This window comes from Lissotriton vulgaris, chromosome 1_1, assembly GCF_964263255.1.
Source record: "Lissotriton vulgaris chromosome 1_1, aLisVul1.2, whole genome shotgun sequence".
Lineage (NCBI taxonomy): Eukaryota > Metazoa > Chordata > Amphibia > Caudata > Salamandridae > Lissotriton > Lissotriton vulgaris.
Genome location: NC_141685.1, coordinates 2046400147 through 2046423994, shown reverse-complemented (window position 1 = coordinate 2046423994; position 23848 = coordinate 2046400147). Strand labels below are relative to the sequence as shown.

General features: G+C 46.3%; 1 protein-coding gene across 2 annotated transcripts in view; it reads left to right on the top strand.

Annotated features, from left to right (window-relative positions):
• The window catches only part of CMAS (cytidine monophosphate N-acetylneuraminic acid synthetase), a 175699-nt gene that overhangs the window by 107171 nt on the left and 44680 nt on the right, over positions 1–23848 (top strand). For both annotated transcript variants that reach the window (XM_086920423.1, XM_086920430.1), the window contains exon 7: positions 22886–23057. In XM_086920423.1, coding sequence (XP_086776549.1) covers positions 22886–23057 — 172 coding nt within the window. The remainder of the gene's footprint in view (positions 1–22885; positions 23058–23848) is intronic.

Genomic DNA, 23848 nt, shown 5'->3' with positions numbered 1-23848 from the left:
TGTGGAGAAGTGGGGCTCATTGGCTAGAGGAGGCGTACCCTGAAGCAGAGGTCAGACCCAGGACCAGGGTTCAATTCCCGACGCGGCAGGGTCTTGAGCCCAATTGTCCACGGACTCGATAATTCTCGCTTCGGTGCCCACTCTAATCACGGGTTCACGCTCTGCAACTCTGGGCATTAGCTTGCTTAATCTCCACAACTGCCCCCCCGCCCAGTACGGGTTATCTCACAGGGAAAAAAGCCAGGACGGGTTCCCAAGGCAAGCGCCGGGATGCCCTAGGGTACGTCGAGCGCTATATAACATACATACATACATACATACATACATACATACAAATGGAAGGGAGACTTGTTGCATAACATCTGGCATGTGCAGAAAAGATTTGCTGTCCTAAATCTTCAATCGTTTATACTTGCTTGGGTAGGATTGCACAGCGACCAAAATCGACACCCCAGTATATTCTATAACCCAAAACTATAAATTGTGTTGCTACGTGCCCTGAGGAATTCCTAGCCAGGTAATTGACTTTAACTCTAGACTGGCCAGAGGTGTTGGCTCAATATGTGGTTTTGATCATTATTGGCGTCACAAAGTTCTGAAAAACAATTCTGGGGCACATGCACCCATGTGGTCTCACTCCATATAATTTGGTTCAGAGGTAATTTTGTTTCTGTGCTAGGCATCTTTCTTGATGTAGAGGAGGGTGCTTTAAAAATCAAATGTTTACACTCCATATCTGATGTTTTGTTTCACCCGTTTTACATTGGGTGATCTTATTCTACTGTTGATCCTCCCTAAAGAAGAATTGGAATTCTACTTTCCTCTATTTTTGGTGATGCTATAGCCATGCCATTTTATTCTAGGTTTCAGTATCTTTATGCCCCTTTAAATCTAAAACCTTCTCATGTGCTATATTGAGTTAGTCCGCAGGTACGATCCCTGCCTTTAAACCCTCTAGGTGGCCTCAGCTGTGGGGTTGCTACAAGAATCGAAGTCTCTTCCTACATTCTCCCGCTTCAATCTTTTTGTTTCTCTTCCTAATCCACCTACTGCCACACACTCCCCACTTCTGTCTAGTCCAAGATTTTGTGTACACCCTTGGTGCTTCTTTCTTTCTTGAAAATCTCCTCTGAAGATTTGGAGAAACTAGCTTGAAGAGTTACCAATGTGTTTTTGTTTGTGACAAGACAATGCAATCTATATTTTGAAGCCTATGTGTTACACCATTATTGGCCTCGAACAGAACCACTGTGGATCAGTAGATGCAGCTTCTAGAGCAGGGGTCTCCTACGAGAAGCTTGGGAGCTTCTTGTAGCTCTCCAACATCATTAAAGTATTTATCAGAGGTAAAGCAAAGCCCAGTACCTCATTTAGAGGCTCTATGCATTCTAAAAAAGGTAGCACAGCTTATCTCAATATCCTTTGCACGGCAGCCAGCCAAACTATAGGAGGGCCTCCTGATAACACTCAATTTGTTGGTCTGTGGCGTCTACCACATGGCCATGTGTTACCACTATCAAAACTACATAGGTAAATGTAAATGTTTGTATTTATATAGCGCCTTCTACCCAGAGGTCTCGTAGCGCTGTATTCATACCGCTGTGGAACCCTTCCTCGCTTTTCCTGTGAGATGTCCACTCCTGGGCACCCCCAAGGTGAAACCAGGCATCCAAGCGCTGCTGGGGCCGTTGTGGAGATTAAGCAAGCTATTGCCCAGAGTCACAGAGTGGGACCCATGATTAGACTAGGCACCGAGGCGAGAATTATCAGGTCCGGGGAGATTGAGTCCAAGACCGCCCAGGCGGGAATTGAACCCTGGTCCAGGGCTAGATTTCTGCATCAGGGTCTGCCGCTCTAACCATTGAGCCACACTTCACAAGGAGATGCTGTAGGCCCTGCTCTGTCAGTCACACCAGGTGTGTAAACCATGGGAAAGGAAAGAAGAGTGCCAGCAGTATCCTGAACATTAACTAGTTGTTGGACTTAACCCTTTTTGCAGGGTCATCCCTAAACTTTTTGCTTTCTCCTAGACTTCTTTCTAACCTGGTGTTGGTGGTCTTAGGACTTTGGGCACTTTAGCACTGCTGTCCAGTGTAAAGTGCATGTGCTATCTGTGTTACATATGGTATGATTGGTCTACACCTGTTAGGCATATTTAATTTACCTGTCAGTCCCTTGTAAAGTGATATCTCATACACCCAGGGCTGGTAAACCTAAATTCTACTGGTGGGCTTTCAGCGCTGATTGCGCCCCCCACCAAAGTAGCCTCTCAAACCTATCTCCGGCCTCTGCCATTGCAGGGCCTGTGTGCGCAGTGCGACTGCCGTTGTGACCTGGCACCTAAAATGTGTGCCATGTCCGTGACCCTCCTTTTCCTGCATGTCAGTCACCCCTAAGGTATACCCTAGCTAGCCCTATGGGCAGGTTGCCATGCAGGGTAGGACATGTGCCTTAAGTGTGTGACAGGTCCTGGTAGTGACTAACCGCCATTTTTTGTTTCTCACTACTGGGAGGCTGCCCTCTCATAGGGATGCATTGGGGATTCCCTGACTGGTATTTCAGTGGTAATTCCTGATATAAGAGGAGCAGCGTGGTAAGGTTTAGTATCCCTGAACTCAGAATCTAAGGATGCATCTTTTCGTGAAGGTGATTTTTAGGTCTCGCCTATCAGCGCGCATGCGCTGCTAAGGAAAAAGACCTCTTGTAGTCGATCCGCTTTTGTCCCCAAAAACCTGCACGTATTGCATAGCTTTGAATGGCAACGCGTGCACATTTGGCGATTTCCTTGCGGGAGCGAGCGCTGCCATGTGTTAGCAATTATTACGATCGATCCTGCAAGGTAAACGCTGTGTGTCCCCCTCCTTCGCCCCCAACTTGCGCAAGGCGCTCGTGTTTGTTTTTATGTCAAGTGTTATCGTATCAGTCAAAAATTGGTAAACTGTGCGCACAGTAATCTGTTTTACTATGCTGGTTGAAAGGAAATGTGCCGATGGGAGACAAAAACAAGGCTATTGGAGAAACCTTGTGAGTTTCTTAAGCGCTGCCCAGCGCCTCACGCCGATCTCCTAATTGATGCATTTTGTTTCCGTAGAATGAGGAGGCGAATGCTCTAAAGAGGGTTTATCTTCCCACTAACTTCACATGCTCGTTTTCATCTGAATGTGATGTTTTGACAAGCCATGCCTGTTGTACTGAGTTAGGTTGCTCAGCCACTGTTCTTTGAATAGCACTATTGAGCAATTGGCCATTTCTGGAATTAGATGAACGAGGTATGTCGAGCAGTGGTGGAATTAGATGTAAATGTATTGCGATTTATATAGCGCACGTATCACCCGAAGGCATCAAGGCGCTTGCCTTGGGAACCCGTCCTGGTATTCCCCTGTGTGATAACCCCAGCAGGGTATCCACAAGGTGAAAGCCAGGCATCCCACCACGAGGGGCCGTAGTGGAGATTAAGCAAGCTATTGCCCAGAGTCGCAGAGTGTGAACCAGTGAGTCGAGTAGGCACCGGAACGAGAATTATCGAGTCAGTGGAATTTTTGAGCCCAAGACCCGCCGAGGCGGGGAATTGAACCCTGGTCCAGGACCGATCTCCGCTTCTGGGTCTGCTGCCTCTAACCCCTGAGCCACACTTCTCCACATGAACGAGGTAGGTCTAGCAGTGGTTCTGATGTTACAATGTGATGCTTTGCGGTACCAAATGTGGTTTAGGATATTAAGTAATTTGTTTTTTTAAATTATCAAGTAAGGTAGCCAGCCACAAGAAAACACTATGTCACTACCTGTAGGATTGTTTTTGTCCCGATTGATAGTCATTTTATAATAGCACCAACATTGTTTAGGTTTTAGGTCATGGCAGTTTTCTCTGCCAATGTTCTGACCTGTTGCAATTGTGAAGTCCGTGGTAATCCTTTTTTTTGTTTATCCCGGCACTATGAATACTATTCTTGTGCCTTTTGGAACTACCACGGACTGATGTTGTCCCAGTTGGAATGTGTTTTCTCTGCTATTTGGGTTGGGGGGGTCATTGATAACGCAATCACTATCACCAAAGACCCATTTCCGCTGGTATTATCCGGGCTTCTCTCAGGTCATTGCTTTGACAATGGTCTGGAGATGTTGGCTATGGCAGTGTTGATAACTTGACTGCTTCCGATTTTTTTTATTTTTTTTTAAATGTTGTCGAGGGATTTGATGGTTAGGTTTCATAGCTTAATATCCTTGCGCTTGCTGTTTCTTTGCCATTTTTCGTACCTGGCTACCATCCTATAGTTCCGTACAGTAGGACGAAAATCTGCATACCAATCAATATTCTAAGGTAGCCCATCATTTACATAATGTGTCACCTGAAAATGAAAGTTCTCCAGACTACTGGTGCAGTATGTTACTAAATACATAGGTGGGTTTATAGTCCCACATTGTCACTGCCACTTGAACTGTCTGTTCAAATAACAGACTACATTGATGTTGCCTTAATTGCATGTAACAGACATTTTTCTACGTGTCGGTGTTCTCTCCTCTAAACTAACTTTCTATGTGAGATCACATATTTTTGTATAGCACATACCACATGTTTTCTTTATAGGATTCAGTGAGATCGAGAGCCGGTATTGTCCTAGAGGTCTCTGGCCTATTGTCAAGGCCAAGCCTAGCCCATAAAATGTTACCCATTATGGATAATTGATAATTGTTGAATACCTTCTACTACCTATTGGGTGTGAGTCTGTGTGGTAATAAGGGCAACCTGGAGATGGGGTTGTAGAGAATAGGCTGAATCTAATATACACATTTCTGCTGTTGAAAACTGGTAGCCGAGCGACACGTTGTCTGCGAAGGTTTCCTACAATGACTGATCTGATTCCAAGAGGAGATTGCATATCTCAAGCAGCAAACACGAATTTGCTGCTAGTAATAGAAAGAGGTTGGAGTGAGGAAGTACTAGATTAACTCCTACTTGCAGCTTTTCTTGCTAATCTTTTATTCCCCAGCTTTGTGTGTGTGACTTTTGCGACAGTTTCTTTTGGCAGTGTTTTTAGATCAATGTTACTTCTGCAGCCATCGTTGAGACTGACCAACACTGGTATTTGCGAAGCACTTTCTGGTCTGTGAGATCCATTTGGTAGTTCTCCGTTTATTAGTGTTAACTTAAATCTTACTGAAGCCATGTAAAATGGCAAAACGCATTCGAAGAACGTTGAAAAGGGTATCCATGGTTGTTTACTCTACTTTCTTTGTATCATGCCAACCGGGTGCAAATTGTTGGCCTGAAGTTAAAGAATTGGTGTCAGTATCTGCCCTATTATTCCTAGTCAAAAGGGGTGGATTGTAAACCTGTGCAGAAGCAATAAAAGTGAATCGCATTTCCTGTTGTCGTTGTTGAAACTCATTAGTCATTAAAAAAAAGCTTTTAGACCGAAGAAAATAAAAACGAGATAGAGGCATATAAATGGAAAGTGACCGTCGAAGCTTGCTATCTTTGAAGTAATAAGCTGACCTGTTTCGGGTTAAAAAGAATGCATTTTGCTGGCATTATTTTTTGGGAACTCTTAAGCAATACCATTTTGTTTAGTACTAATTGGTGTGACTCATTTGATGACGAAATAGAATCCTGAATAAAAGCACAGTACAATATTCCTTATGGGGCCCTCGCCTCCCAAAAAAAGCCTGCTGTGAAGCTACTGGTTTGCAGGGCTGGTGTTTGGAGCGGCATGCAGGACTCTTACTTGTCTCCTCCCCTTGCCTGAGAAGGCCCTGCTGCTTCTTCCCTACCCCAGGTTGGCTGACGCACTTCCGTTCTCCCCTCCTTCCTTCCCCTCTCCCCTCCTTCCTTCCCCTCTCCCCTCCTGCAGCAGACAGGGATGAATGACAGATGCCTCAATGCTGTTAGTGTGCACGTGTGTGTAGGGTGGGCTTGAGCGGTGTGCCCACTGCCCACACTTGCAGAATAACCCTTCCATAATGGAGGCAATTGGTGGTGTATTGTGTGCATCCATGGTATGATGGTACCTGTCTTTAACGTATTGGTAGACTAGGCAGGTGTAAATTCATGATATATTATGGGCATCCATGGCACAGTGGTGCGCAAGCATAGCCTAATGGTGGCCCTGGCATTATGTTGGTAATTGGTGGTGCATTTTGGCATCCATTGCACATTCGTCTCCATACATGGTATCATGTTTACCCTGGCAGAATTGTGGTAATTTCTGGCATATTGGGGACATTCATTTCACAGTGCTAGTGATTCTCGACACTGTGCACGTCCTTGACACACGAAAAGCAAATCTTGGCTCTTATTTATGACCATTCCTAATTTTTTGGCGCATGTCTGCCATGATTGTGCCCACCAGTGCATAATCAGGGTCGTAACAAAGGCCCCCGCAGCCCCCCGGAGGGGCGGGTGTGGGAGGGGTGAGCTCCCTCCAGGGGCCCACTCGCTCAGCGGAGCCAGCAAGCCTCTTCATCATGATGGTGCGCACGCCGCACCTCTTAATAAAATAGATGGTATGCAGTGTGCACGCTCGGGGACCCGGCCGGGTCTCAGAGGCTCTTCATTAATTAAATGGTGCGCTGCACACGCCCGGGCCCCAGAGACATGGAGACAGGCTGCGAGGTAAGGCCTTTCACTTATTTTCGAATGTGTGACAGTCACATGGAAAGAGTAGATTTTACAGAGCGCCTCGCGCATCACTTATGCAACTTCGGCGCGCTGTAAATATGATCACATTTAACCAATGTAATGGTATCCGCACGGGTGCACAAATAGATTGCTGAAATGCTTGTACTGCACATGTTAATCTTTAGACTTCGACTGTGAGGAAGCTTGCGCGGCTATCTTGCTGCTGGGGGTTCACGAGTGGAAATTCTTGTTCATGAAAAACACAGTGCTGAGGTGCGTGTTGTGAATGTTTTGTTTACAAGGCAAGATTTCATTTGAAATACTGAGGTTTTGGTTTTCGAATATTGGCGCTCGTGACTAGAGAGCTCATCTCTGTGAGGTATTGGGCGTCTGTGTTACTTCGCCAGGAAGGAGAGACCGTGGCATTTACTCACTGTCAGAGGTGGACTCGGAGGGTTTTGACACTTGAGCAGTCCTGATTGAATCAATGGGAGTACCTACGGGAGTATAGAATGTGAGGTTCTCTTGCTCTTTGGGCTACGGTCCTTTTAACATTTTGGAGCCATTTTTACTTAAATCTCTTCTTGTATGTTTTCCGTTCTTTTTAAATAGTCATCGTTTTCTCTTCACATCTGTCACTCAAGCCTCTGCTACGACTTGGAGATGATGTGTTCCTTTAACTCCACATTTGGGACAATGCCCTTTTGTTAGATTCTATTTTTTTGTTGTAGTGGTGTTTCTTCTTTGAGCTACCTAATGTTAATGTCATTTCAGTTTTATTTTTAAGGCCAAGTATTCCACTTGAGGATTGCTGGGTCTCCTTGATCAAAGGGCTGTCTTGTGACTCCCTCAGTGTCCCTCTGGAGCTCCTTTGAGATGCTGGTGTGATCTTCCAAGATTTAGAAGAAATTGTTTAGTGCATCTATCAATACGGTAGCTCATGAACAAGCAGTTTTCATCTTGAAGTGATTTTCAGATCCATGTGATCTGGACTAGTGGGAGCACTGGAGTCTCATAGAAAATTCGGGTCTCAAAAAACATGTGATGACAAAGGCAACACTCCGAACTGGACAGGCGCCTTAACTGCAGCTTCCCATCATGCACTGCACATGAAGAGGAACAGCATGGGCAGCACCAGCGCAGTCTTCCCTCACACAGGTGACATAATGCATCTCCCCTCCCCCCCACACACACACACACACTGAGTAGGATCAGCATAGGCAGCATCAGTGCAACATTCCCTCACAGAATACCCGCATCACTAGTGGCTTCATGCAATCCCCTCCAAACAACCAACACACTGAGCAGGAACAGCATGGGCGGCACTTGGACCACCGTCCCTCATACACAGAGCAGTATGGGCGTCATCAATTGAAGTTTCCCTCACACATAGATCTGATACAGTATTGAAGGGGTGTATATATACTTGAGGTTAACAACTTGTTACTTTGCAACTTTCAACTTTACCAGCTTTGCCACTTTCAACTTTACCAGCTTTGCAAAGTGCAAGTTGGTGACATTTAAAAACCAGCATTGGCATAGCCAATAGGTCTCACGTTTGGGGACCTTATAAGTGTTTATCCAGCACAATATCCATGGTACAACAACATACACTGTTGCAATTCTAAACACTTATAAGGGCCCCAAAGGCGAGACCTATTGGCTATGCCAATGCTTGTTATTCTGTGTTTGAAAATACCACTTTTAGAAAGTAGGTATTGTCCTGCTTAGTCATCCCGTGTTACTCTGCTGCAATGTGGATTGCCTGTCTCTGTTTCAGATGACAGGAGGCTGGGGGGGTCGGAGTGGCTCCAGATAGCCTGGGGTGGGTAAGGAAAGGTCTGATATGCCTAGGGCTGCAATCAGGAAAGGGGGAGGAGATCTCGTTGCACCTCAAAGGGCCTGGTTGGCCTCTGACCCTGACCACCTCCTGCCAGGAAGTCGCACTAGGGAAGGCAGAACCAGTTCTGGCTGGGGACAGACACTCCCTGCCTCTGAGATCCAAGGACTGGGCAGTATAATTACCAGGGCTGTGACCTCAGGAGAGTTGTTGTTCCTGTACTTGAGGGAGTTGCTGTTCCTGTGCTGGGGGAACGTGCTGCTTCAGGGCCTCGAGAGGAACTGCCTCAAGGGACTGCCTCCCTGCTGGAGGGCCTTGTGTGTTGGCCTGCCTGGGCTCAGCTTTGCCCCCCCTTCCTCTCTTTGAACTGGTGGCACCCAGCGCCTCGGGAGTGCTTGGATTTCAAGTGCCAGAGAGGAGCGTTTTGATGGGTCTGCAGCGCTGCACTGCTTGGATAGAGGGAATCCTGATGTAGGGATTCCCCCCGAGCTGCTGCAAGGCACGGGTGCCCACCCCGCATTTTGTGCTGACTAGCGGGAGCCCACCCCGCTTACGTGCTCATTTAGGAGCCGTTCCCCCCCCATCCCGCATTGTGCCGATTGAGCGGGTGCCCACCCCTTCTATGTGCTGTGATGGAGAGTGCCCACCCCGCTCCTGGGATTATCTGAAGGCGGGTGCCCACGCCGCATAGCAGCGCCAAACGAGTCACTGCGGCGGCACGGTTCGGCCCAGGTAGTCAGGTAGCCTACTGTGGACGAGGCCTCTGAGGCCGGCGGCGAAGGGAGAGGAAGTCCTGACTACCGGAGAAGGAGCCTGGAGCCTCGCAGGCTCCCCTGCAAAGTCCTGTGTCCCTGGAGAGGAACCGGCTGACGGTAAAGTGCAGGGGCAACTGCGCGGAGTCCTCAGGAGAGCGGAGAAGAGCCTGCCACGTCCCAGTGAGTGGGGACTGAGCTGGGCAGTATTGATGGTGCCAGGGGTGTTACCGGAGGAGCCCCGGCGAAGGAGGCTCTTAAGGCACAGCTGGTGACAGTGTGGAAATTCTTCACGCTGCACCCCGAGACCGCAGGCACCTGCATCAGTCGGGTTATCCCCTTTTGGAGCCTCTCTGTGGTGCTGGATCGTGGCACCCAATGAGTCCAGGTGAGTGGGGGCTCTATGTGGTGTAGTGAGGGCCCTTTCGAGGGACATTTTCGGTTACTGCTGTCCTGAGCGGACCCACAGGAGAGCGGGCTGCCTCAACGGGAGGCCTCCTGTTCTTAGGGCCCCAGTGGGGCCAGTGCCTATTCATGTGGCCCATGGTGCCAGTGCCTATTCATGTTATTTAATGATGCGCCGCACCAGCGCTGGCAGCTGCAACATTTTGCCGCATTCTTGTTGAAGAGTCCCAGAGGGGGACTCAGGCCATTGTCACAGTTTCGCTGCCGTAGTGGGCAACTGCAATGTGAGGACTGCAGAGGGCACCAGGAGTGCCAGTGGCCACAGTGTCTACACAGCTGCACTGCAGTTAGAGGCAGCTGCAGCATTTAGGCCAGTCCAGTGCAAAGAGTCCCAGTGGGGACCCAGGAGGCAGTGTTGCCAGCACAATTGTGCGCTTGTGACTCTGCTGCTTTGGCTGCCAGCCCTGACATTTCGGTAAATAGGGCATGAAAGTTTCGCCCCTAGAGAAGGCCAGGTGGCCTGGGAGTTCCGATCGATATTTGTAGGGCGCTAGGCCCTAATGTGATGGCATAATGTGTTTATGCTAGTGAGGCCTATTACCTAATGTATTGATGTTTATGCATAATGTGCTGTATGTTCCCAGTGATGCAGGCGTAAGGTGTTTGTTGCAGGTGATAACAGTGAGGTCATTATCTGACTGGTGGTGTTTATAGCTACTTACCTGTACTGATGGTTTTGGCAGTGGCCAGATTGGCCCTGTCCTGTATATAATCCCCTGAGAATATTGCCTAGTGCCAGTAGGCGCAGTGTAAATGCATGATTGTTTCTAATGTGTTTATGATAATACAAAGGCTATTTTTCTCTAACCTTGTGTGGAGTTTCCTTCGTGGTATGCCTAGTGGTTGATGCTGTGTATGTTGCGCGAACGCTTTACACTTTGCCTCTGGGATAAGCCTGACTGCTTGTGCCAAGCTACCAAGAGGGTGAGCAGGGGTTATCTTCAGTGTGTAACTCCCTTTCCCTGACTAGAGTGGTGGTTTCTGCCTGACTTTGGCTCAAACCTTAGCCTACCAGAAATCCCATTTCTAACATTGGTTGTCAGCGGTGATGATAGGACTCGGGTTTGCGCAGAACCACAGCAACAACTGGTTGCACTACAAAATTCACTTGGATAATCACAGGTTTGGGGATTGTTTTTTCTGATTTTGATTTCTCCTCAAATGTGTCTTTTTTTTTTTGTGAACTCCTGTTGCAGCTCTTGCACCTAGGTCTCTCGTTTGCACTTGTGTCTTAAGTGCCTTGCCAAGCTGGAATTTACCTTTAATGTAAAGGAGTTGCCGCACTACGGTATGGAATTGCAGATGCCAGAGTGCAAAATGTGTTAGCTGGGTGCACCATCAACCCAACAGCGTAGAATTGATCCATTTCTGTGTGTGTGTGTGTCTCATTGTACCCCAGGTTGACAGCAACAGCTCAGTTTGACAGCTTATAATGAGATTTTGGATATCACTTTTGATGGAAATGTTTTTTTTTTTAATTGGATGGCTTCCAATGGGGAAGTGCAAAAGCAGGTCAAAAATACCCTCGAAAGGCACTCAATGATATAGCCCTCCCTTACTGCTCTTTACCAAGGTCTTCCTTCCCTGTTTTTACATTTTTTCTCTGTGCATTACTCCATCCGACTGAAGCTTTGTCCTAGCTATGGGCGCCAGACAAGAGAATACATGAGGGCCTTTTGGGCCGTATTTCTGCCTTCATATTGTAGGTGTGGACCTGCATTCTGTCCAGTTCGGCCTTATGGCTTTTCCACTTCACAAACCTCTTTAGTTTGTAGCCGTGTTACAAGTATGGGTGGTCAGGGGTAAGGATTCCATGATTGTCCGTGCTTTACCTGGAGATCTTTCTCTACAGTAGGTGGAATACGGGCACTTCTCCACTGAAGAGATTAAATATATATATATTTTTATTGATGCTGAAGAAACCTTTTGATCAGATATGTCACCTAGCAGCAATGGTGGTACATTTCTCTGTGACGATGGAATATCTAACAAGGTTTTAACAGATAACCTCTGTTTTGGTTAAGTGCCCTATTGTGTGGTGTAGTTGTCAAAGACAGACACTTCTCTAAGGCCAGATAGGTCGTCAGTGATCCACAGACACTATTGTACTCCTGTTACTTCCTCTCATTCCAAGCTGCCACCCCCCCTCCCCCTTTCATCTATGGTTGTTCTCAGTCCCCTTGTTGGAGAACCATTCCCTTGCCGATCTTCTAGACTCTAGATCCAATAACTCGTTCTCAGGGAGCGATATAGACACTCTCCTGCGCTCTTATAATCCCTCTCTCCTTGACAAGCCATATAATCATGAACACATTCTACCCATTCTTCCGAACCCTCTCAGAATACCCAGTCACAACACCAAAACTATAAATCACACTAACCTTAAGCCAGTTCCCATGTCACAGCCAGCTCCCTCTGCCATCACTCCACATCTAAAGTGCATGCTCATCAATTGTAGTTCAGCCGTGAAACATGCTTCAGACATTGCTGATCTCATCCTGTCTCAGGATCTCGACATCCTCATACTTACTGGGACCTGGCTAAAGGAATCCTCTGGCCCGATCCTTGACATACTAGTCCCCCCCCCGAATCATAACATCATTAGGCTGGACCGATCAGACAGACCTGGTGGTGGGATTGCATGTATATACCATAATAGCCTCATTTTTAAAACAATCCCACTTTGAGGCTGTCAGCACCTGCAAATACATCTGCATAGACATTACCCGCCGGGAGACAACCTCCCCTTCATTGAAGATTTCATGGAAATCTTTTAGTCAAATGCTGGTCATCATCATCCCAAAATCTTCCTTGGAAACTTCAACCTTCACTGGAATGACTTCAAAGACCCAGCTGTGACCACTCTCAAAACCTTGCTTGCTAACCTCAGCCTAGTTCAAATATGTGATAGTCCTACAAACACGATCCTGAACCTTATAGCTTAACCAAATGCTATCCAATTGGTTACGATTGCCCCGTGTGAATGGTCTGATCATCACTAGATCACCTCTCACATCATCGAACCCTGGTTCACAAGACCAGAATCACAGGGTTTGGAAACGCTCTATTCAAAACTCAAACATGGATGTCCTGATCTCCATCAGCAGGAACACCCTGTTGCCTCCTCCTGACCTATACGAGGTTCATGACCTCACTGATCACCAACGGCTCTATACTGAGTATCCTAGACTCTGTTGTCCCACTACTATTGAAAAGACAGTCCTCTTAAGACTCCAAACCCTTGTTGAACGATGGCCTAAATTCAGAGAGACGCAATCTTAGACTAGCCGTACAATCCTGGCGAGGATCCCCCACCCAGGAACACCTCTTGTTCCTGAGAACTAGAAGAAGCTCTTATAGCAAACATATTAAGATAGAAAAATGTAACTTTTAAGAAGCCAACTAGATAACGCCAGAAACGGACCAAAAAAACTTTTTGAACTGATCAAACTCCAATCCAACTATCTTACTACCCTTCCGCCATCGCAGGCGCCTATGCTGCCAACCTGTGAACTGTTTGCCTCTTTCTTCCCGGAAAAGACTACTAAGATTGAAAATGAGCTACTAGCTCTACAAAGCTAAAAACGTACCTTCCTTTGCCATACTAACCCTACTCCCCCTTTTCCTCTGCCGCCATTGTTCTCTCTTTCAAAAATATCTCCTGCTGGAGCCAATCCACTCTACTCCATCCTCCTCCTGACGTGGGACTTTCACCCAAAATTAATGCTTGCTTGAACCAATTCACTCCGTATGATGATTGCTCTATTCTCAATTTGCTTACTGCTCTGAAATCCTCTAACCACTTCTGTGACCATCTACCCTCCAGCTTCTTCAGTGAAATAAAAGGGTCCTTACTCCCCCTCTGGATGAAAATAGTAAATGCTTCCCTAAATCAAGGTATCATTTCTGAATGTCTGAAGGCAGGGCTGGTTTCGCCGATTCTCAAGAGGACCTTAATAACTTTCACCCGATCACTCTCATCCCAACTCTATCGAAGCTCCTTGAGAAATGTGTTCAACTATGTAACCACATTGATCAATTCTAGCTCTTAGATCAATTCCAATCAGGCTTTCGCTAGGGTCAATGTACTGAAACGGCTATTACTCGTATAGTAGATGACGCCCTAAAAATGCTTGATCGTATTGAAGCCTGCCTTCTAATCCTCCTGAACTTATCTTCAGCGTTAGATACAGTCAAGCATGATAACGTACTAGAAGTACTGGAACAAACGATGGGTCTCTCTGGCCCTGTTTTAAATTAGTTTGCCTTCTTTCTCAACAACAGAACGCAAAGATTTAAAGTAAATCACTCTCTTTTCAACTCCTTGCCATCCACTCTTGGGTTTCCTCAGGGATCTGCTCTCTCTCCCACGCTCTTCATCTTGTTCTTGGAGCCTCCTACGGTTTTATTCAACTCTTCCAACATTCAGTATCACATGTATGCTGATGACACCCAAGTTTACCTGAAAATCTCTTCCCCTGACGACATCAAATCACTGAACTATACCCTACTCAAAACTCAACATTTGCCGAGTACCCAGCATCTTAAACTCCACTCCTCCAAAACAGAATTCCTCCTGATAGCACCAACCAAAAAGATGGCCATCCTCGCTAATTACTTGAAACACTTAACAGCTCTCAACTGTACCCCTTACATTATTGACTCGTCTAGGTCTCTTGGAATTATACTTGACAAGTCATTGAGCATTTAGGAACACATTAGTGCAGCCACCAAAGGGGCCAACTTTCAAAATGTCTATTCTAAGAAAGATAAAACCCTTCCGCCCCCCCTGACCACCTCAAGCCTGCTGTGCAAGCTCTAGTAATCTCCATGCTAGAGTATAGCTGCGCAACTCTATGCGGGCTACCCAGATACAAGTTGACTCCGCTCAGGGCATCCCTGAATTCAGCTGCAATGCTCATCACAGGTGCCAGAAGAAATAGCCACATATCGGTGGTACTAAAAACTTCAAACTGGCTACCTTTTGAGGCTAAGATTGATCTCAAGATTCCTTGCATGATGCACAAGGCCCTTCACTTCAACACCCCGATCTACCTAGCCCAAAAACTGGAGCACTCTGGCAGGAGCCGATCTTCAAGGTATTCCACCACTCTGTTGCTGAAACCTCAAAAATTCCACAAAAAGAAAATGTATAACCGAGCGTTTTCGGGTATTGCCCCGAGAATCTGGAACTGCCGGCCTCCTCACATCCGACTGATTCCCTCTACGGCGTCTTTCAAAAAAGAAGTGAATGCCCGGTGGATGAATGTCCTTGTTTGACGGTACCATTGACTTCCCACTCCGTTGGCTTGTGCTCAACTGCTGGTGGTTGTTGCTCGTATATGAATTATTTCCTTCTTCATATTTTACTGTTCCTCTATTGTTTACAGTACCCTGCTTATTGTTGTTGTTTTACCTGAAACTCTGTTTTCACCTCTGTACAGCTGTAAAGCCCTGTAAGAAAGTGGCTCTGTATATACTGTTCCAAAGTAAGGTACAGTGTGCAGAGTCCACAGTCCCCAGAGGTTTGGCAGAGGTTAAAGTTAGATAAAACCTTACTCTCTAAAGTTGTAGCTTGGTCGAGCAGTAAGGCAGTATCACAGGACAGTGTAAAGCATTTTTTGTACACTCTCAGTCAGCAAATGGTCTCACACACTCAAGAACTGAACTCTAGGCCAATTGTTTTGTGTATAGAAATATATTATTGTTTTGTTTTAGAACCGCAAGTGGGTTTAAAAATACTTTCTCAGAATGAGATGTTGCAATTGAATACTTTCAAATCGCAATAGACTTTTAAATGCAATAGATACAGTTGTTGCAATATGCAACACAAGTTAAACACAATTATAACATTGAGCTCAATGGGAATTTTAAGTAAAATGTAATAACTGTTACTATACGTAGGTTTTTCTTACTCAAGGCTGGGTCCTGGATTCAGCCCTGGTGCATCTTCTGTAAACAGTTGAAAGAAATCGTTTCTGTTACACAGGCGATTTTTAAGGAATATTTGTATGTTTCAAAAACCGACAGAAGAATTTCTGGCAAAAACCAGCCAATGTTGTCCTACGGAGGAAATTCAGGTTATCGGAAAATCGTAGTTGTAATTACTTTTTAAGGTCAGTGCTGGGAACAAAGATCCAGCACTGGAATCTCTCCTGGTAACAGGTGAGTAATTTCGTTTTTGTTGATCGGATGATTTTTAAGGAATATTTCCGTTTCAAAACTCGACACTGAGAAGAATTTCCAAGGGAAACCAGTCAATGTTACCCTATAGAGAAAATGTGAGTTATCGGCTTTCAGGTAAGTACTCGATGGCAGAGGTACGCTTCTGGGGTAAGACTGGGGGGGGGGTCTCCCAGGGTCAGGTAGGTACAGTTGATACACCCTCAGCGGCACAGGGGCTGCCGGGTGCAGAGAAAGTAGGCCCAATGTTAGCCTATGGCGGGTAGCAGGCAGGTCACGCGGCTGTGGGAGCTGAGCTCCTAGTCACTTACACAGGGCAAGTGGGGAAGTAGAATAGGACAGATGCTTCACTTCCAGTAGCACTCAGGCGGTTTTGTGCATGTGCTCTTGGGCCGTCGGGCGCCCAAGTATTTCAATGGGAAAGCTACAATGCGAACAAAGGCCGCAAGCTCGGGACGAAGATTCTTTAGGTGCGACCACCACTTCGAGAGGTAAGTTGGGAAGCTGAAGGTTAGGTAGGCACACCAGAGGAGGGCACAGGGGGCCGCAGGGCGCTGGGTGCAGGGTTGTCGTTAGCTGGTCGCGGTTGGAGGGGTCCCTGGTTGTGAGGCTCCTGGCGTCATCTGGAGAGTTAAGGAGGGTTCCTGGGTGCTGGATTCGTGGTCAGTCGCCGGGGGGACGTCCTTGTGGTGTTTGTTCACTCAGACACGGGCGGGCTCGGTGGGTGCAGAGTGTGCTGGATTCGCGGTTCCTGGCTGGCACCAGGGGTTGTTGATCTTTGAGCAGAACCACTGCTCATGGGAGTCCCAGTCTTTGGATGAGCAAGGCAGTTGGGTCTTTTGGGGTTTTCGAGGTTGCTGACCACAGGAGACACCGGGGTTTAGCAGGAGCAGGTTTGAGGGTCGACAGGCCTGTAGGGCTGGGGATAAGTCCGTTGGTGTCGTCCTCTTGTTAGCAGCTGCACGGCAAGTCTTCTTTCTTCTTGTTCTTCTTGTTTCGGAATCAGGGTCTGAGGAAGGAAGGTTCAGGGTGCCCCTAAATACTAAATTTAGGGACATTACAGGTATGGGAAGGGCAGGAACCAATGGGTCCCTTCCCTGCGGTCAGTACACCCCCTATCCTGCCACTCTACAGTGGGAGGGGGCAGGAGCCTGTCTCTGTTTGGGTAGGGTTTCCCATCCTCAAGATGGCGAGACCCTGGAGTTGTGCTTCACCTCGCTTCCCCCACCTGTAGGGTGGGGTTGGCAGAAGCTGGCACACCCCTTTTCCTCACTTACATTTTCTCGCATGTCTTCCCACAAGAGTGGGGGCCAGTAGCTGGGTACAGCAAGTGGCCTGTAGAAGCTCACAAAGGCGGCATGCCTTTGAAGCTCCCCTGCCCTTCCTGGGGGTGGAGGCCTAGCACCTCACCCCAGGATGTGCACAAGAACGGATGGCTCTCTACTCAGGGGTCCAGCAACATGTCTGCTGGGTGGCAGCCTCTCAGTCAGGATGCTGGTTGTGGGTTAGGTTCGGGGGAAACCCAAAGTTGCCCTCTGTCGTGCATGTTACATTAAATCCCACACTGGCATCAGTGTGGATTTAATGTGCTGAGAAGTTTGATACCAAACTTCTCAGTCTTCAGTGTAGCCATCATGGTGCTGTGGAGTTTGTGATGACGACCTCCCAGCACCATATACTCTTAATGGCAACACTGCACTTACAGTGCCCAGGAATGGGCCTGGGTACTGTAGGGGTACAGGGCTCATGCCCTTGTACCCACACCACTGGCATAGAGCACCCAGCTAGAGGGGTGACTGAGGTATGCCAGGGCAGTGTGTTGCGGGCATGGCACACATGGATGTGTGCCATGTCGACTCTTTATTTTGTTCTGCCCCAGGACACAGGCAGTGTGTGTGTGTGTGTGTGTCCGGGTACAGGGCCTCTAAGGGTGCCACAATAAGTGCTGCAACCCTTAGGGGGCTTCTCTTGTCATAGTGCGCTGGGTACCTAGAGTACTATTTACCAGGGGCTGACATGTGGCCACAGATGTCAATTGGGTTTAGGTTTCAATGCAGTCCTAAGGAAGGAACACAGACCCTGGGTACCTGATTGGCAGGAGGCCAGGGCACAATCAGTCAAACTACATCAGCAATTCAGCAAAAAGTGTGGGCATACCATGCAAGAAAGATGGCACTTTCTCACAAGCGCTCTGATACCCGCTTGGGTCACGTTTGCGCTATATAACACTTTATAAATAAATAAAATAAGGCTATTAGATAGAATTAGTGAATCCTATTTATTTGAGATAAACTTACTGACAACAAAGCAGAATCACCTCTTTCATTCAAGTTACTAAATGTCGCTGATCAGTGAAGGTTTGAATTCTTGTAGTGAGGAGGCAACCTGAATGTCTTTGTGTGGAGTTCCAATGAAAATGGTCAATAAAATTGAGTGACTGTGGCTTGGGTGTAACTAAACGTATGAGGCTGGTAGATCATGTTTTAGTTGGTATGTACCATTATAGGCTATTGGAGCGGTATGGTTTTAATGGTTTTGAATAGTTTTGAAACAGTGGGTAACTGCTTTGAAAACTGGTGTCAGAAGGGGCTTGGCTTTGTTAGGATGGAGTAGTAGTTAATCTTGGTAAGAGCTCCCAACCCTACAGCTGAATCCTACACTACATGATATGTAGGAGTTCGTGAGAGACCCCCATGCTTGATCCCGCGTGTTTCATGAGAGCGAGGTACCTCTGATTGCTGCCCGACACTTCAGTAAGACCAAGAGTTGGCAGAGCAGGGACCTGTGCATTGAGACCTGCCTAGGATGCTGACAGTGGAGCAGGTGGTTTGCCCTGATCTGGCGACTGAAGGAATTATGGTCTCTGTGCTGAAGGCCCCCCTGGAGTGTCATAGAACCGCTGCCTCCTCTTCACCACCTTAGCTGATTGGGTGTGAAAGAGAGCTGTGCTGCTGCCCGAGTAAGCTGTGATGACCCTATGCGGTAGGTGGGGTATGCGCTGCGCACAATGGCGGTGGAGGCTGCCTACTGTGAGCTCCAATGAGAATGAAGTTGGTCTTCGTATCTGATGCCTGGTGTTTCCACATTGCTAAGGTAGCACTGCCGTTCTTCGTGCAGTGGATGACGGGAGCCTGTTCGATGGTTGGAGGTGCATCTGCCGGCCTGCGAAGTCTGCTTTGAGCAGTGGAGGACTCATACTCACACTCACACTCACACTCATACTCACACTCACACTCGTACTCACACTCACACTCCCATTTACTCACTCACACTCCCATTTACTCACTCACACTCCCATTTACTCACTCACACTCCCATTTACTCACTCACACTCCCATTTACTCACTCACGCTCCCATTTACTCACTCACGCTCCCATTTACTCACTCACACTCCCATTTACTCACTCCCACTCCCATTTACTCACTCCCACTCCCATTTACTCACTCCCACTCCCATTTACTCACTCCCACTCCCATTTACTCACTCCCACTCCCATTTACTCGCTCCCACTCCCATTTACTCGCTCCCATTTACTCGCTCCCATTTACTCGCTCCCATTTACTCGTTCCCATTTACTCGCTCCCATTTACTCATTCCCATTTACTCGTTCCCATTTACTCGTTCCCATTTACTCGTTCCCATTTACTCGTTCCCATTTACTCGTTCCCATTTACTCACTCACACTCCCATTTACTCACTCACACTCCCATTTACTCACTCACACTCCCATTTACTCACTCCCACTCCCATTTACTCACTCCCACTCTCATTTACTCACTCCCACTCCCATTTACTCACTCCCACTCCCATTTACTCGCTCCCACTCCCATTTACTCGCTCCCATTTACTCGCTCCCATTTACTCGTTCCCATTTACTCGCTCCCATTTACTCGTTCCCATTTACTCGTTCCCATTTACTCGTTCCCATTTACTCGTTCCCATTTACTCGTTCCCATTTACTCGCTCCCATTTACTCGCTCCCATTTACTCGCTCCCATTTACTCGCTCCCATTTACTCGCTCCCATTTACTCGCTCCCATTTACTCGCTCCCATTTACTCGCTCCCATTTACTCGCTCCCATTTACTCGCTCCCATTTACTCGCTCCCATTTACTCGCTCCCATTTACTCGCTCCCATTTACTCACTCCCATTTACTCACTCCCATTTACTCACTCCCATTTACTCACTCCCATTTACTCACTCCCATTTACTCACTCCCATTTACTCACTCCCATTTACTCACTCCCATTTACTCACTCCCTCACTCACACACACTTACTCACACACACTTACTCACACACACTTACTCACACACACTTACTCACACACACTTACACACACACACTTACACACACACTCACTCTCTCACACTCACTCTCACTCTCACTCTCACTCTCACTCTCACACACTTACACACACACTCACTTTCTCTCTCACTCTTCTTACTCTGCTGGTGGATGTCTTTCAACACAAAAACTCCAGTGTAGTAAGTACTGGGCACCCACCACCCCACCCCACCCTGGCGCAACCTCTACCTGAAACATGTCTTGGCATCTCTTTTGTTTTCCAGGCAAAACAAGCTTCTTTATAGGTATTAATTCAGGAGAGTAGCTCTTCCATCCCTGTAATATGTCTAGACTGAGTTCTAACTGCCCTCGAAGCAACATTTACCACAGATGGCGTGAGCAAATCTGTGAGTGTTTTAGTTAAAAGACATTTGCTGTATGTAGCCTTTTGCAAAAGGCCCTTGTATTCCTTCATGTCTGGGAGTAAATTCTAACTTTTACTGTGGAGATGGAAAGGGTGCAGCATTCCAAACTCAGTATGGGTTTCCCTAAGTGTGGGCTCCTTGACCTGAATAACTTCTCCCTCTTAAATTTACCTTTCTTTCACTACACTCCTTGCTCCCATTCCAGTCCCACAGTTCATCTCACCTGATCTATTCATAAATGTTCAAAAATCTCTGGAGTAATTGGTTAGCTTGTTCTGCAGCCCTATCAAGAAACTAACCCAAGAGGTATCTCCCTGCTGACAGCACATCTTTTGGCGCAGAGTGCCTTGGAATGCCTCCATTCTGAATCCTTTCTCTGATTCGGCAGCCATCAAGTCTTCTGCAAGAATTTTGCATTCAAACGGGGAGTTCCTGCTTCAGCATCTGGAGCGGCTGGGGGTTCTTTTCTCCTCTGTCCTCTACAGAGTATTGCCTTTGATCCACAGGGTGTATACAAGAGGTGGAGTTCAAATAAGACTTGAGCTATAGATGCCCTCTTCCTCTGCCTTTAGAGGAATCTACCCTAAGACATTAAGCAAACCTATTGGAAGACTAAAAGTTTTGATCAGCACAACCAGGAAATGTTAACAGTTTAACCACCACTTAAATTGATGTGTTTTGTGTGACCGTGAACAATCGAAATAGTTGTCCCCTAAACCTTTTTCCATTTTGATTTGCAGATATTCTTGAGGAAGGAAGTTAAGTTCCTCTAAAACTCCATTCAATAATATCCAGAAATCAGAAAGCCGCTTTTTTTAATTATCAAGGATTCGTAACCAGCCTGCCGCTTCCATTATATTAACAGATTGTCTCACAGGGTGTTAATCACCTTTTAATGGAGATATGCAATTTATGTTGTTGTCGGTCTCTTCCAGATCAGTATTTTTTAGGTCGAGCCTGGGCAGCGCATGCGCTGCTCTGAGAGGCATGCTGTATTCAGGTATGGACTTGAAGCTCCGCCCATCTTTTCAATTGGTTCCTGTTACTGTCCTTTCTTAATGGTTGCTTCTGATTCGTTAATATGCTTGTTAGTCCCGCCTTAGTAAGTCTTGTCTACATTTGTAACCTCCCAGGAGGACTGTACTTTTTACTTGTGCTGTTAGTCTGTTTTAGCTACAGTCTGTGAGCACTATTTTCTTTAATGTCTTTAACCTTTTCGGTGCTCATGACGAGCTGAATGATCAGGTGCGGGGAGAATTCCCCTGCTGTGCTGAGCGTTCCACAGGAACCAATGCACCTGTGACGAGCTGAGCTTGTCATGAGCACAGGCGCACTGTAGCGCGCCCCCTTGCCCCCCAGCACAGCGGGGGAATTACCCCTGCAGCGAAGGGGTTAATCTTACTGATTTTGCAGGCACAACAGGCTCTCCTTAACCCACACTGTTTTAATGACCGCACGGTGCCCAATCATGGATGCTGCGCTTTATCTTTCAAAAATGCTTTCTGCACAGCGCGGTACTTCTGCACGCACTATGTTGCTAAACAAATGCTTTTTATTTTTAAAAACGTCCCATACAGTGCTTTTACTTTAATGGCGACCGCACCTTTCTTTTGACGCGCCGTGTCTTAAAGAGAGGGGTGTGGCTGCCATTCAAGTGAAAGTGTGGCATAGGGTGGTTTTATAAACAAGCACTTGGAATGCACTAGGTCTCACATTAGCATGAGTTTAAGCTGTAAGCATTGTAAATGACCTTGACATTTAATTTTTTCAAAAACCAAAACCTAAAGAAAAGGCATTGTCATTTACAATGCCAATAGCTCAATCTCACGTAAATGCGAGACCTATTTATTGCATTGAAAATGTTTGTCTTTAACAGACATCATGACCGAGTTTTTGATATGTTCTGCCGCTGGTCTCTAATGTGCCTGAAGGAATGATATTTTTCTTACAATATTTTGCTTGAATTTCATTCTGCTTTCATTTTTGACCTTTAGATACCCCAAAGTTTATTTAGGCAGTTTATAATTTCTCCATTTAAAGTTCTTACATATGTTAAGTGCAATAAACACATGAAAACAATAGAAGTTAGGGACGGGTAAATGAATGTTTTCTCAGCTCATGTTCAGCAGACTATTAAGTAATCCTTCAACGTATGCTACTTTAACTACTGTCTCTTTGCATGTCTCTTATAGCAGCTAAATCTTGTTCTTATTGATAAAACCTCAGTCTGATTATTAGACATCAGAAACCTTTTTCCTAATTTTGAATATTAAGAAAAATGAATGCAGTATTTGATCAAATAATATATTTTTTAGGTACGGTTATTTGGGTGAAGATGCAGTAAACCATGTGACGCTTCTAGTATGCAACATCGATGGATGTTTAATACCAAATCGAGTTCCACCATCTGCAAACACAACTGAAACTACTGATGATTGTGAAGGGGATGCAGCTGCAATTAGTTTGCTGAAAGAGAAAGGTATCAAGGTATGCATCCTTCGCATTACTCGACTGAAGACTTCCCCAAAAATAGTGAATTGTTTCAAAGTGAAATGTTCTGAAATACTTTTTGTCCTTGAAAGCTGAGACGTCGGATCCTCCCTGGATCCAGCTGGGCTGAGTAGAGTTGCAGCCTGACCTAGAAAAAAAGAAAAATGCCCAGATCAGGAGTTGGCAAGCATGTGCTCTTTATTTCAGTACTAGCTCCTGGGCTGCTTGACTAGATTTTTTTCTCAGTTTGGAACTTTATTGTCCTTGTGCTAATTTTTTTGTCCATTGACACCTGTCTAAAGGTATTCAATTCCCTATCCATTTAATTTGCAATTCACTCCCTTTACTTAGCATCTACCTTTTGCATATACAAAAGTCTGTGTTAATTCTTTCCCTTGTCTTAAGTACTACGAAAACAAGAAAAAAGGCAATGCTCACGAAGTGTCCATCACCAGAGCCAGTTTTGACATCTGTCCTTGGGATTTTGCACTGCTTTGAATGGCCTTGTGTGCGGATTGTTTACAAGAGGTTGATGTGTTCTCTTTCAATAAATCTGAATAATGCATTGTTGTCGTTTCTAACTCTATGATATTGGGTATTCTAATAGGAATATTAGAAAGTGGAAACCTAAACGTACATATTACCGCTAAATGCTTCTCTGGAGCTGTTCCCTTGGTTTTCCGCTTGCGGACTGCTCTCTCTAGAACACTCTTGGATTAATGGCAGGAGGGCTGTTTTTTGTTGGGTCTCATTTGGTGTTGCATTAGCTTGGTTGCGAATGCCTGGAA